General features: G+C 44.8%; 1 protein-coding gene across 3 annotated transcripts in view; it reads right to left on the bottom strand.

The window, feature by feature from the left end:
* Positions 1–9,535: 9,535 nt before the first annotated feature.
* The window catches only part of Lrrc40 (leucine rich repeat containing 40), a 36,036-nt gene continuing 30,057 nt past the window's right edge, over positions 9,536–15,514 (bottom strand). For all 3 annotated transcript variants that reach the window (XM_008846088.3, XM_008846089.3, XM_008846090.3), the window contains 4 exons: positions 14,813–14,923; positions 13,461–13,538; positions 12,542–12,727; positions 9,536–10,498 (listed from right to left, as the gene is read on the bottom strand). In XM_008846088.3, the coding sequence (XP_008844310.1) occupies positions 10,393–10,498; positions 12,542–12,727; positions 13,461–13,538; positions 14,813–14,923 (481 nt within the window). In that variant the 3' untranslated portion in view covers positions 9,536–10,392. The remainder of the gene's footprint in view (positions 10,499–12,541; positions 12,728–13,460; positions 13,539–14,812; positions 14,924–15,514) is intronic.

Raw genomic sequence — 15,514 nt, 5'->3', positions numbered from 1 at the left:
CTCTGCCATATGTATGCTGGAAGATTCTGATCTTAATTGTGCGACCATCACATCACTGATTTAATAGTTTTTTCTCTAACTTGTGCTAGTCTTCCAAATATTTTGTGCTAACTCTCGTTATTTTAACCACATTTCCTTCTGTTCTCATGAAAGACCTTTGTTTGCTGTGATACTTAGAATTCATTTTTAAGAGCCAGACGTGGTGGCGCACGCCTTTAATCCCAGCACTGGAGAGGCAGAGGCAGGCGGATCTCTGTGGGTTCAAGGTCAATCTAGTCTACATAGTGAGTTCAGGCAGCTGGGGCTACAGAGAGATCCTGTCTCAAAAAGTCCCCGCCGCCCCCCCCCCCAAAGAATTCATTTTTCTAAATTAGTTCTCCAAAATTAAGTATCAGGTACTAAGTTTGCCTGCAGAGCCTCAAAGCACTAATCCAGGTCCCATCCCAATGTGTATTTCCAGCGTCCTCCAGTGATAACTCCACTATAAAGTGACCGTTCATTTGATCCATGTGTACAAGTAATCAGCCTAACATTGTAACCAGAGTTCATTGCATAAGGAGTGTGTGGTTTTGTTATTAATAATATTATTATTTTAGTTGTCTGTTTTTGAGACAGAGTATCCCTGTAGCTCCAGCTACCCTAGAACCAGGATGGCCTTCGTCTCACCCAGATCTGCCTGCCTCTGCCTCTGCCTCTGCCTTCTGGGTGCTGAAATTAAGGGTGTGCACAACCATGCCTGGTTTACAAATGTGTTTTAAAAAGCATCTCTTGGAGTGAAAATCAGACCTCTTTCAGTCTGACTGAAACCACAAGAGCCCTGGCAGCCTTTCCGACATGTGCCCTTTGCAGGGTCTCTGATGGCAGGGTCCTGGTGAAAGAGTCCCCATGCTTCTGATTACGTCTAAATGAAAGATGTCTTCACCTCATTCAGCAACATCTCTGTTCGCTTCTGCCTTGCTAATCCTAGCCGAGCCCTCCCTGTGGGGAGCATCCTACTTTTCTCTGCCAACTGCCAACATTTAATCTTTTCCTCTTCAGCAAAAGTAGATGGAGGCAGGGTGTTCTACTCGGAAGCTTAAATCTTTAATCCTGGTGTTTCCCTACAAAGGAAACCATTTTCTTCTGGCCACAGGGTCACCTGCTGCCAGTACAGTGTGCTCCTCTTAGCAGATACCTGTCATACCTCTTGGGGTTGAGGACTAATCACTGAGACCTCAAGCCTGGGGTTGCTATAGCACCTGCTCAGACCAGCTCACCAGGTGAGCTTCCAACCTAGTTGAACCTGCACACGGCACTGCCTGCAAGCACCGCATGATGGTCACTTCTCTTCTGGACAGAGTTGGCTTTTTAATTTCACTTGTTTTCTATTTCATCACGATTCTCAGCGTCTGATGATCAGTTCAGCTGTAGAATAACTCAGAAAATGAGAGTTTGGAAGAATCCTTCAGAGGGTGCTGAGGGATGCTTGGAAGCCCCTCTGAGTAGTACACAAAGTGTTGCTGCTGCTTTTGTAGGTACTGGTTCTACACTGCCTCTAGGTTTTGGGTGCCAACCATTAAAGTACTTAAAACATTTTATTTCTTTGTCCTATCTTAATATATTATTCCTGGGAGCAGTCACTGGGTCAGTCCAGCTTTCCCAAGTGCTGGGATCGTGTCCCCCAGGAGCTTATGGCTTTTACTTTCTCGCTTGCCTGCGCCCCACAAGCATGCGTGACCACCACTCTTCACCTGCTTGCAAAGGGTCCAGGGCTCTGCCTTTAGGCATAAAGGAATGAGGTTGTCATGAAGGTCCTGGAGTAGCCCTCAGGGTGGGGAGAAGAGGCAGCAGAAGTTGGCACAAACTGAAGGGCCTCTGACACCTTCCCTGCACCCCCAACCCCAGTGTGATGCCCTGCTAGAAATAAGAGAATGCTGCTGAGTAGCAGGACTTCCCTTTATTGGCGTTCACCAGGCAGAATCCTGGAAACCAGGAAGACATTAGCTGGCAGGCCCCGCCACCTCTACCTTACCATCATGTAGGCTGCTCCAGCTTACAGCATCCATCCCTCCTGGCTTTCCTCTTGTTTTCAATCAGCTGTCTCTGATAACTACATCTGGATGCCATTCTCCAGCCTTATCTGTGGGATCATTCAACTTGTCAATAAGTATTTTGCACTTGATAGGTTCTCGGAGACTCCTTATGACCAAGAAGACAGTAGTCAGTGGTGTCCTTTAGAGAACTTCCAATGCTGCTGTCCCCACTGTAGATCTCTGTGCCTGCCTCCCAGAGCAGTTCAGAGTGAGGGTCACCCCCTTCCAGCCCTTCACATATGCACTTCCCTCTCTGTCTCTCTCAGCAGTAGTCCCCCTTTTCACATTTCCACATGTCCACATAAAATCTGGGGCTCCTGAGATCTAGGGCCCTAGGTCATCATAAGTTACTCGAAGGTGAGGGAGTGTGACTTTGGTTTTCCTTTTTAAAACGTTTGCACAAAAACCCTCACATGTTCCCCATATCTGAGTGTGCACTTGTATCTTTTAGAATGCCTCCAGAACTGTGCTTTGAACAGATGTGGCTCAGGGAAGTGTTTGTTGTTACTTCTGGAATTGAACCTGGGGCTTTGCATCTGCTGAAGAGTTTGCAGAGCTATCACGAAAGTCTGCCCATGGACCATCACAAGTGCTATCCGCTAATATGTAGTGTTTATCCTTTTAAAAATATCAGTCATTTTTTAAGCACATCTTTTTCTTGCTGTCCTTTCAATTTATTATTTTTTATTTTTATTTTATGTGTATGCATGTATTGCCTGCATGTAGGTAAGTACATCTGTGTCATGCAATGCCCATGGAGGTCAGAAGAGGCTGTCGGATCCCCTGGGACTGGAGTTATGGACAGTTGTTACCTGCCGTGCGGGTGCTGGGATTCGAACCACGTGAGTGCTTGGTCTTCTGCAAGAACAACCAGTGTCCTTAACTGCTGAGCCATCTCTCCAGCCCCTGTCCTTTCAATTTAATCAACAAATGTTAATGAACAAAGGATTACGTTCAAAGTTCTACTGTGAGAACAGTAAAAGCTACAAGTCCCAGCACCCTCCCAGTACTTAAGTTTAACACACTGCTGTGTCGGCTTGTGTCAGGAGGACAGAGAACTGCGTCTGTCTATAAAAGCAGCAAAGGCTTTTCCTGTCAGCACTGGTTCACATGGCTATGGAAGGTTCCGCAAAGCAGGCTCCTCTCCCTCATATATGTTAATTGTCCACAAAAGACAAATCTCAGGAGACAGTGGAGGGCAGTATCACCAGGAAGGAGTACTAGCGGGCCTGGCTTTCCACTTCCCTTTGACTTGGTCCTTTGGCGCACCTGCCCTTGGGGATCAAAGTCAGAGGGCCTTCAGGTGCAGATTCTAGAGAGGGCCCAGCAGGCTTCCCCCGGCTGCATAACCAATCCTCCACCTGAAGGCATTCGTCTGAAGTAAAGAATGGACTTAAACCTTTAGTGACCCTTGAAGACATTGCTTTTAAAGAATTGTTTTTGCTTTAGACACCTAAAAATGACATGCTGAGTGGACTCACATCCACCAAGTGCTAAGTGCGAAGCTAATATTAACTGTTCACCATGAGCAAAGCACCCAGGTGTGACGATGAGGCATTGTGTTCATACATAGAGCAGGACCCCGAGAAGTCAGGGAATACAACTTGAACAGTACCTAAGAAGGAAAACCACACACTGGCCCGGCCTGCCAGACCTTTCTCTAAGGGCAATCCAATCGTGGCCATTTCACTGCCATCAGTGTGAAGAAGCACTTCCTTTGGGCAGTGTCTTCTGTGACTCTGTTGGCAAGGTGAAGAGCAGATTTTTTTCATTTCCAACAAAATGCCAGTTTTTGTTTGTTCTCTGAGGTTAAAAATCAGACTTTTGTTTTTAAAACTCGGGTTATGATTAGTCTAGGGATGGAACAACAGCAATACAATTAGGATGCACTGGATTAATGCAGTGTGCATACATTTGAAAATGAGACTGTACTTTGAAAATACTTAATCAAAGGACTCCTGGCCCCCAGGCACCCCTGTGAGCACAGTGCCGGAAACCCAGGTCGAGCAGTATTGAGTGAGATACCCAGGCGCTGTAGGTGGTCCACCCGATTGGAACTGGGTTTGGTAAAGATGGTGCCTGCCACACTGACATGCTGTTTGTCAGTTTTTCTCATTTCCAAGTAGCTGTGGTGGTGGAAAGCAATAAACACCCTTAGCTAAGGAAGCTGGTTCCATTGTGAACTATGTACTGATGTGTGATAAACCAGAGAAGACCGAATTGGGCATGTAACCCTAAGATAACAGACTCACAGTCCCACAGAAAAGTGGAGAGAGTAAGTCAAACATTCAAACAAAGATAGAGCAGGGGCTTGAGAGAAGGCTCGGGGGAGAGGAGCTTGCCACACAAGTACCAGGACCTGAGTTCAGACACTCTGAACCCACATCAACGTTGGGCATGTGCGGTATCCACCTGTAATCCTAGTGTTTGGGAGGCAGACAGACCCCCAGGGAAAGACGGTTAGCTAATCTGAACAAATCCACAAGCTCTCGGTTCAAGCGAGAGACCACCCCCCATGTATAAAGCAGAGATGGGTTGAGGAAGACATCGACTTTAGACCTCCACGGGGATGAGCACACATGCACATACACCCAAACACACAGGATGCACCCACACATGCAAGTAAGGAGTTCGTTTGTCCAGGGTATGATCTAGGAAAAGCTGGGCTCCATGTGGCTCTAAAGATCAGTCTGTCATCAGGTTATTCAACCCTAACCTGCACTGCAATATTGATTTGAAAACTTTGGTTTGCAGAAACCAGAACCTGTACTCAAGCCTGTCATTTATTTACCTCGAAGGGCAGGAGGTGGACCACACAGGCCACTCACTGGGTTTCACAATTCTCTGAGGTGCTCTGGGAAGACAAGCTCATTTCAAGGACTCACTGCTGACACGGTCAAGGGCTTTGTAAGGAATTCTAACAGACTGAAGTAGTTACTACATAATGGATTCTGGAGGAACAGTTTCCAGCGCACTTCTCCACGCACGCCATTTGCTATTAGACCCTAAGGAAAACTTCTGGTTATGGCTTAGCTCCAGCTTCCCAGCCTCCATTCCCGTCCTTTGCCTGGTGGATGCAATATTGTTTTGTCGTGTGTGTGTGTGTGTGTGTGTGTGTGTGTGTGTGTGTGTGTACGACAGAGACAGACACCAGGTGAAGGCAAGTGAAAGGTGTCGTGTGTGAAAACTGGGTCCCAGGAGGGAGGCGTCGTCACTCTTGAATCCCACTTTCAGGATCTGCCAAGGTTGGGGCCATAGGAATGAAAAGAACCTTGGATTTCAGGAAATTGCCTTTTGGGAAGCTGGAGGGACAAGACAGGTGGTTCCCAGGAGTGCAAGATACAGGCCTCCCTCACTTCAGGTGCAGCTGCTAGGTCTCATTCCAGACTTCCTGAAATCCCGACTGGCTTGAAGTCCAGAGAGACAGAGAGACAGAGGCTCAGAGGCTGGAGAGACTTGCATTAAGGAAGGAGAAGCACTTACTTCTCCAGAAATCCTCACTTGGTTCCCAGGGGTGGGGGCTGTAAATCCTGGCTTTCAATGCTACTCTTTGTCTTTGGGTTTTGAACATTTGGAAAACTGCTTCAAGCAATAACATAAGATGTGTCAGGTGGTGTGCCCAGCTTTGGAGAAGTTGGAACGATCTGCCTGTTTACCCATACAACACCCAGGATGGAACTAGGGTTTCCTGAGTTCCCTAACCTGCAGAAAGCAGGCTTTGTCTGTCCTCGCCTCTGGCCTCCAGGGACCAACTGCTAAATCCTTCCTTCCATTTTCTTTGATCTTGCCAGACGAGGCACATTTTGTTTCTTTATATCCCAAATGCTCAAATTGTGTTGTAGAAACCAACTCCCTATCAATTTTTTTCCAATTTGATCCCTCGCTTCTCAGCAAATTTTCATTTTCCTTCATTGGTTCCCATGGTAACAAGTCTGTTGTCTGAGAAAAGCCTGACTCTGCTTTTAGCTTTCTGCACAATGCAAAAATCCTTCTTAGGCAAGCGCTGCAGGCAGGTAGGAAGATACAGGACTCTGCTTGCTAATGCCAAGATTTTCTTGCCTCTTGGCATCCATTTCCCATCCCATCCCAAAGAGAGGCTCAGAGGGTTCAGAGACAAGCAAGTACTCAGAGACCTTCCTATCCAGCCCTTCCACAGCTGCAAGGGCTCCCTGTGGCTTTTTGTCTCCAGGTGTCAATGACATAAATGCATAATTAACATCCACTGTCAGGGCAGCATGGAAAAGCCACGTTCATTAGTTTCCCTATCAGATACCCTCAGTACAAGTGGATGTAGCGAGGAAACCTGGCCTTGACTTAGGGTCTAATGGCAAGACAGTGGGGTGCTCTAGATTTCCTCCCCAGGAATCCGCTCAGGAAGAAGTCAAGGATTTCCCAGGAGCACTGAGCTCCCGAGAAGCAGACTCAGGGTGAAAGGACACAGTGGTGGCAGCTGCCTGCACACAAGGGAACTTCAGGTGGACAGTTCAGTGCCCACATGTGACCACGCCTACAGTCTCAGCAATGGGAGGCTCAGGCCAGAGGCCCCAGGTGTGAGGCCAGGCTGGGTTACACAGAGATCTTAAGGACCAAGGACTGGGGATGCTCATCAGTGCCGAGTACTACTCTACTAGTCTACTATGTGCAAGGCCCTGGGTTTAATTCCTAGCACCTAAAAGTCAGAACTCTATTGAGAGCTAAGGATATAGAGTGGATAGAGAGCAGGGGTCTGCAGAAAGCCAACATCACGATTCTAACCGTGTTTGTGGTGAACGTCAGGGTTCCTCGGAAGCTCAGCGTCGGCAACCTGTCCTTTCTGTGAACAGCAGGGCTATTAGTCAGAAAGGAATGAAGCAGGGTTTACCTCCATGTGTGATTTTTTTTTTTTTTTTTTAAGAAAAAGATTCAGGGGATGAAAATGTTTTAAAAAATAAAATGTGGTTATTTCAACTATAGTTAAGGAAAGTGATCAAATGCAAATGACCCTGTTTTATTGAGTCATAAAATGTGATACTTAAGCACTAAGTTTTAAAGTTAGCTGCTTATATTGTATAAAGGTATTTTTGGCTGTTCAAAGATTATTTTCCTACATTAAGAAATTTTCTTGTATTAAAGACTTATTGTGACTCAGGTTTTGTGTCTCTGTAGACACACAAGTTTTTTCTTTGCTGTTTTTTTGTTTGTTTGTTTTTGCACAGTTCAAGTCCGAGATTGAATGCCAGGGATGCAGGTCAGCTGGCCTGCCTGAGGGTAAGGGTACCGGGTAGCAGATGACAGATGTACAAACAGCATTGCTCTTCCTAGCTCTCCAAGCCTCACACCTCCCGTGCCCCTACTAGGGAATATTCAGTCAGGAAACCTTACGTGATTATTTTTAAGTCTCTGGAAAAACCAAGACAAATCTCTCAGGCAGACAGAATTATAAAGAAATTCCCATATTTATCAGACTGTATTGTTGAAATGAGTATTGTTTTCAAGACTTGTCTTTCCACTCTGAGGACACTCACTGGTTTGAGGAAGAGAAAGCATGTGGTTTAGATCAAGGTTGTAGGAAACTTCGCCGTAGCTCTGATGAGTGTCGATGGAATGCAATAAACGTTTCATGTGTCTGCTCCGTGAACTAGGCATCTCCTGTATGATTTCCTCCTTCAAAGTACAAGCCTTACTGTGTTTCTCTGGAATAAAGAAAAAGGCTTTATAAACCTTTTAATTCTGTCCTCTGCACAGAAGGGGCTGAAGGAGGCTTAAGACGTGCCTTGTCTACACAGAGGACACTGTCCTGGGTTTAGAAAGCCAGAGGCAGTAGATCTACTGAAATCTGTTGAACTTCAAAGACTGTTACAAATAACCTTGGAAAGGTTAGGACACTGCAAGGTTACTACAAGTTATTTCAAGTACCAGAGTTTTTCTCACTTGGAACCGACCAGGACCTCCCTGTACTCAGCTGTATATGATATGAACTGTGGTTTCCTTTTCAGAGAAATAATAGACTACCAGAAGAGATTCTACTGGGGACAGTGATGGGTTTTCAATAGGTTTAAGAATTATAGCATACTATGTAAGTATCCATATTTTTTCATTTTCTAAACCATCTGATGATCAATTACTTTTGCCCTTAGTAATCTGAGGAACAATCTTTTTCATTAGTCTCTAAGTTCTAACTTTTGACATGTCAAACACGCTCAGACTTTCTGCTTGAGGTCTTACTAGCCAGAGAAACATTTCAGTCGTAAGCCTGGGAGGAGTCCTGAGCAGCTGGGCAGCCTTGGGTCTCTCGGAGTAAGGTCACCCCGGGAGCCATGCTCTCGGATGAAATCTGGCTTCACTATCCTTGGTGAGGCACACTGTAACATCTGAGAAAGCAGAGCTTCTCCAGCCAGACAGCTTGAGCAAGGGAACTCAAAGAAATCTGGTTCTAGCCGGCCATGAGCGAGGGCGGCACAGGGCTCCTTTCCAATCTTCTGCCCTTTGTGGACATGTTACTCTGCGCTGGTAAACACAACTCCACACACTGTAATTAATGCGTGCACTTCACTGCAGTCTATGGTCCCTTGTAAAGCTTTTCTGAAGACCCACAGGCCACAGCAGTTTAGCAAACGAGGCTCAACCTTTACAACCTGGGGCCTTTTCTGTCTCTTTGCTAACCCCAGGTGGCTGTAGACAACTTGGGTGGGAGGGGCGGGAAACACCAAAACATTTCAATTTTCTACTTGGGTGTACTCCAGTCAATTCAAAAACTGCTTACTTTAATAATGTTTTATCGTTTTATAAAAAAGAATCAAACCATGATATGTTTAATTGAAATGGCTGTACTGTAATATTTTGAGATAATTGTGATTTTGAGCTTAAAATTATATATATAAAATTGTAATTTTTGTATGTGTTTAAAAAAACTATGTATCATGATGAACAGTACTTTTTAGTTGAACTACACACTGATGTAAATAAAACTGAATGAAGACACACTGACTGCTTTAACACAGATTGTGAATGTACCCACCGGTCTTTTTTGCTGTACGAGACTAGCAAGCTTGGAGGCAGCTTCACCGCACGTGCAGAAACGCCTACAGACCTACATTTTAACTTGACTCAACCAGCAGACTAATCACTTTGCTGATGACTGCAAATCTGAGCTGTGCTCTCCAGTGGATCTGCGTCCAACACCACAGGTGAAGGTGCCCGGTGTGGTCTGGAGGCATCTGAACGTGCATCTGTCCAGACAAACCCAGGGCCTGCCCAGCGCTGTGTGGTGTACAGCAGAGCCATTTCAGGGTTAGCTACTCAACCTTTTCAGTATTTAAAAAAGTGTTTTGAATAACATAAAAGTCTCTTTATTGTACAAATAATAAAATGTCACCTTATTGTACAGTGTGTTTTGTTTACTATGTAAGCAGACTTCCTGGACTTGGAGGTATGACACAGGAAAAGCAGGTTTCTTTTAAAGCAGAACAAGCATTGTAGCAATCTCGTAGGATGTAACTTTTATTATGAACATGGAATATGCAGCTTATTAGCAAGGTGTCCTAAGACAGTCATGCATCACCCTGTAAGTTCTTTACCTCCACACCCATGCCAACACGCACGCACACACACACACACACACACACACACACACACACACACACACAATTGAACTGGCTGTTTGACATAATCATGTGAGCCAGACAGCTCATAAGTTTGCTTTTGATCATCTCATTGTAAACAAAAAATGTTTATATTTGGTTTTTATTAAATCAAGTTATAAAGTTTTGTCTTTTAAATGCCGAAGAGTAGTATTCAATAAAGGTCATTCATTTTATATCTAACAGAAAAGCAGAATTGAGTTGCCAGGTGTGGTGGTGCACGCCTTTAGTCCCAGCACTCAGGAGGCAGAGGCAACAGTTCAAGGCCAGCATGGTCTACAGAGTGAGTTCCAGGCCAGCTGGGGCTACACAGTGAGAGCCTGTCTCCAAAAAATAAAGCGCTAGAACCGGACAGTCAAGCTCAGGTCCCGTTATACGGAGAAGGAAAAGAAAAACAAAGCCCAGTTCTACAAAGGCGCTCGCTTTATGATTATGAAAACATTAAATCACATTAAGGAAAAAGTACTTGGTACTTGCAATGTTGTAAGAGAATGAATTTGAAAAACATTAAGAACTGGAATACTGCATGACCACACGCAGTCAACACCATACATGTACACAACACTTCACAACTCAGCAAACATTCCGTGGCAGTGGAGGTGGGAAGGTGGGCAGCCAGAGGCCTCCTGCTGACACAGGATGCACAGCATGGTGTCACCCTAGGCTGGCTCTGCCCTCCCCAAAGAGAAGCCAGCTCCAAATCAGGCTGGAATCCGGTCTCTCAGATACTCCAGCACAGCAGCTGTGCCTTTCATTAATATGGCTGCTCGGGGAACGCGGAATGGATTTCCATCTAGGAGTAGTGTTCTAAATGAAAGAGAAACAGAGAAATAAACATTTCCCATTAGTGATTCTTTCTTAATGAAATAAACTGTTATTTGCAATTTTATAAATAAAAATGTGTATTTTCTTATTTGTCTCTTAAAGCAAATCAACACACCAAGCAGCTGTTACAAAAAAGTACTGCTTTATGGGCTCCACATTCACCTGTGATGCAGGTACCAACCCCACTCATCTTACAGGTGGGGAAGCATCTGGAGAAGCCAGACAGACTTGTATGAGAAGCTGCTACTACATGGTGGAGATCTGACTTGAGTCCCATTGGGCCTCTTCTCCATCTTACAACAAGCATGCACAATAAAAATCAAAGAGATTTAGACAAGTGAATGAACAAAGTGACAGGATTCATGCCCGCATGTGTGTGAGTGCACCCATGTCATGCAATGCCCACAGAGATCAAAAGAGGGTGTCAGATCCCCTGGAACTAGAGTTACAGACAGTTCTTAGCTGCCATGTGGGTGCTGGGAATTGAACCTGGGTCCTCCACAAGAGCAGTCAGTGCTCTTAACTGCTGAGCCATCTCTCTGGCCCACTCTTGTTTATTTATGGAATTAAAAAAAATACCCTCATTCAGAAAAGACTTTAACAGCTTACGTCTTTATGTCAACAAAAATCAAAAGGTTCCCACAGTATTTTAAGGTTGATCTATATGACTCCAAATATTTCCTTATTTCTTGGGAATTCTTTTAAAAAATTACTTTGTTAACTTCTAGAAAAAGAGTTACAGGTGAACCTCACTGTGTGTGGTATTCTGTACTTGCAAATCTGCCCGTTCCATATTTGTCTGGAACCTCCAATTAGTGCGTACGGTGCTTCAGGTTTATTGACAGACATTCCCAGAGCAGGAGGAAAATGGAGTCGCTCACGGGCTCAGCCTCAGAGAGGCCTGACAGGTGCTGTGCAGTCACACTACAGACAAGTGACCTTCCTGCTCTCCTCACTGTCACCGTTCTTAAATGGTTTTTTATGATTTTCACTGTTCAAAAGTGTTCCATACATCCAGGTATGGTAGAACACACCAATAATTCAGGATTTGGGAGGCTAAGGTAGGTACATCTGCAGTTAGAGTCTAGCCCAACCTATATGGTAAGACCCTGTGTCAAAAACTAAACTAAATATGACAAAATAAACAAATAAAATAGGGCCCAAGTGCGGGGTTAAAGGGCTGGTCAGTTTTCAACGGCACAAATATATGTCTATGGAAAAATTAAGTTTCTTTCAGGCATAAATTACAGTGCTGTGAGCCATGAACTCGGTGTTCGTAACACCTTGAATAAACAGGGGTCTCTATACAGAGACACACAAAAGGTTACACACTGACAGGGTGATAACCCTGAGCCCTGCACTTTCACTCTAGGAAAGTATTCAGTAGTTCAGTTTAAATCTCAGCAAACCCCGAGAACCCACAGGATCTGAACATTACAACGCACCGCCTTGAAGGTCAGAGCCGCCCAGGGAGAACCACCAGCCAATGCAGTATGCCGCTCTCGACAGTAAAAGGCTCGGCACATTCTGCTTAAGTAGTTGGCTTTCAGTTAACACCTCAAACCCCTGCTCTATCACTTAGGCAGGATGTGAAGCTTTAGTACACCTCATTTCTGACAAAAAACGCAAAAGGTCGGGTGCAGAGAAGCCCCAAAGCAAGCAGGACAGGGCTGATTCTGGGTGGAGAGCCAAGGGGCTGCCAAGGGGCATGGGTCACTCACCGAGGAAGACCGGGCAGAGGCTAAGGAAGCAGCAGAGGACAGAAAGCCCGCCCAGAGGGCGGAAGTCTGTGACTCACCCCAGAGCCCTCCATGCAAAGCTAAGGAGGCTCCCAGAGTCCCGAACACATACACAACATTATATAAAGCGAAAAAATTGGTAAACTCTGAAAAGTAGAATTATGAGTTTGGCTTACTGCTGACAAGACATTAAATCTGTTATTTCAATTTCCTGCAAGACTGTATCACAAGGGAAAAAAGCAATCAACCAATCAACTGGAAAAAGTTTGGCAGAAGGTGGAGTTACCTCAGATGCACACAGTTCCCAAGCTCCGGGGGGATGTGCAGGAGGTCATTGTTCTGCAGGTCCAGGGTGCTCAGTTTCTCCATCAGCTGCATCTTCTGAGGGTCCACAGAGCCCACCTGGTTGTTACTAATCAGAATTGTCTCCAGAGAGGGGATCTGATACAGAACTTCAGGCAGCACTTTGAACCTATTAAGTATGAACAGGACACCGACATGCACTGGAAGAGGCCAATCACCTCAAACTCTATGACGTTAACTCTGCGTCACGAGACTGTTTTCTTTAGTTTGTTATTTATACTTACATCATCGCCTAAGCTGTTACTATTTGTTTTATATTTGGTTTAAGTCCTTTTTCAGATTTTCCAGAAAGTAAGAAACTAATATTAGAAACTGAAATACATGTTTGGAAGACTTCAGATTGTGAAAAAGAAATCAAACACAACTCAGAAGGAATCCTCCTGTGCTCTATGCTCACATCCGGGGATAAGGAAACGCCCTGAGGTTAGCTGCACGATGTCCTCCTGGACACATGCCTCCTCACCTGTTTTGGCTGAGGTTTCCAAAACAAGTGCACTTTGGGACTTTCAAAGACAGTGGCTAGCACAGAGCTGGCTTCCTTGTCCACACAGACAGGGAGGCTCAAGGCCAACATTTCAGGAGCCTCGGTTTCAATGACACCTCTCCGACCTCAGGATCTGATACTAGCTGTGCTTCCACTACAGCAATTCGATGGGCTATTTGTACATTTATCTTCCTACTAGAAAACCAGTTTCTTAAAGTGGTTCAGGGAAATCAACTAAGCATCAATCATGAGAATTCTAAGCAAGGAGAACAGAATGAGAATCAAATGTGACAGTGAGACACAGTACAAATGAGGTCCTGTTTATCTGGCTTTTAGCTGCCCCTCGCCGGTCCCTTACCTGTTAAAGGACAGATTGATCGTCTGTAGTTTTGCCAGTGATGCCACTTCTTCAGGCAAAGAACTTAAAAGATTATTCCTGAATTGAAACCAAAATACGTGGTTTTCAAAGTTTGAAAACTTTTTTACAAATTTAATTTTATTAAAAATTGTAATAAAAATGTTCAGGAGGGAAAAAAAAATACATAGGTCAAGCTGTCAGTTCTTAATCTGATCCCACCTGGCTGAATGAGAATTACGGCTCGGTCAGTATGGTTTGTGAGCCACAAGAGTTGCTTTCTCTGGTTTTAGAAGTGGAAGTTGCTGTCAGAGCCATGCTCCCCAGCGCACCCTGCAACCCTTCCTCTCTGCACACTACTCCTGTGACTGTCTGCATGGAGCTGGGCTACAGGGCCCACAGCCTTCCTGTGACCAGACAGGGAAGCTAAATCGTACTCATCCATCAGAAACTTCAGGCACAGCTGTAGACAGAGACCTGCTTAAAAAGCTTGGGACAAAAAGCGGCAAAGGCAGCCGCTGTGGGGACGTGGAGCCTTCCCTCAGCCCCATCAGCACTAACTTAAGTTTGGCTTTAGAACTCTGTCACCCCAGAGTAGAAGCAACTCCACACCCAGTGGGGCAGAATCCTCCCGCCTCAATTATGCGTCACGTCAACTGGAACTGCTCCTCCTAAACACAGGAAAGCAGGGGAAGGCACGGGCAACAGAGGCAGGGCTGACAGACAGCGGACACTATCACCACCGAAGCTGTCCTCTTCTGACCACAACCAACTGCCCAAGAGCCTGAAGCACCGTGTTTGTTTTTGTTTGGGTTTTTGCTTGTTTATTTGGTTTTGGTTTTTTGAGACAGGGTTGCCCACTAGCCTCAACTAGCCTGGAACTTCTGTAGCCCAGGCTGTCCTCAGACTCACAGAGATCCAACTGCCTCTGTGTCTGGAACCCTGGGGTCTATCTTATCTCTATGCTGTCAGGCAGGCTGCTTCTGCTACACTCCCAAGGAGCCTTGCTCACCACAGCAGCTGGCCTACTTCTACACTATTTCCTTTCTAGAGAAAGAAACAAACAAAGGTAAGGAAATGCTTTCCACCTATTCACTGTATTTTACTCAGGCACGAATTTTTTAAATGCACTAATCAAAAAAAATTTAGATAATCTTGTCTTACCTCTTGAATTATAAACTACTTACAATGATAGGCTGATTAAAATACTAATTATTAAAATAATTTTAGATTTCCCCTAAGATAAAGTTAATAAAGACCAGTTTCCATATTCATTAATAAAAACATGACATAAAAGACAAGTCAAGCAAAACTCAAAGTTGAAGTGTAACTTTTAAAACATCAAATAACAGTACCTTATGTCTAAAAATGTCAACTTTTGAAGCACACAGAACTCCTGGGATATAAAGGCAAGCTTGTTAAAACTGAGACTGACCTCAGACACCATCTCCTTCAGTTCTACAACCCTGAAACAAAAGGAATTTTAAAGCATCAGCACTGAATTTACTGTTGGAACGTCACAGCTGTCACAGATCACAAAGTCCTGTGTCACTGCTGCTGTTCAGGATTTTAGGCTCTTGCTTCACAGAAATTTCAGAGATTGGATGTATAACAAAACTAAAAAGAATAGCTTTATACTGGCGTGATGGTGCACGCCTTTAATCCCAGCACTTGGGAAGCAGAGGCAGGCAGATCTCTGTGAGTTAGAGGCCTGCCTGGTCTACCGTCTACATAGCAAGTTCCAGGCCAGCTGGGGCCAAAAGGAAACCCTGTCTCAAAAAGACCAAAAAATAAAAAGATAAATAAAAAGAATAGCCTTACTATTATCCGTCTAAGAGTTTCTATTTGATGTTAAGTGGAAACTAAAATTTAATTAAAATATCTGCCAGGTGAGGTAGCTCATGCCTTTTATCTCAGTACTTGGAAGGCAGAGGCACAAGGATCTCTGTGCGATGGAGGCCAGGCTAGTCTAACATGGTGAGTTCCAGGACAGCCAGGGCTACAGGGAGACCCTGTGTCAAAGAAAAAGAAAAGGAAGGGAGAGGAGGGGAGGGGAG

This window comes from Nannospalax galili, unplaced genomic scaffold (assembly GCF_000622305.1).
Source record: "Nannospalax galili isolate Female #2095 unplaced genomic scaffold, S.galili_v1.0 scaffold442, whole genome shotgun sequence".
In the NCBI taxonomy this organism is placed as follows: Eukaryota; Metazoa; Chordata; class Mammalia; order Rodentia; family Spalacidae; genus Nannospalax; species Nannospalax galili.
This window is presented reverse-complemented; position numbering and strand designations above follow the sequence as displayed.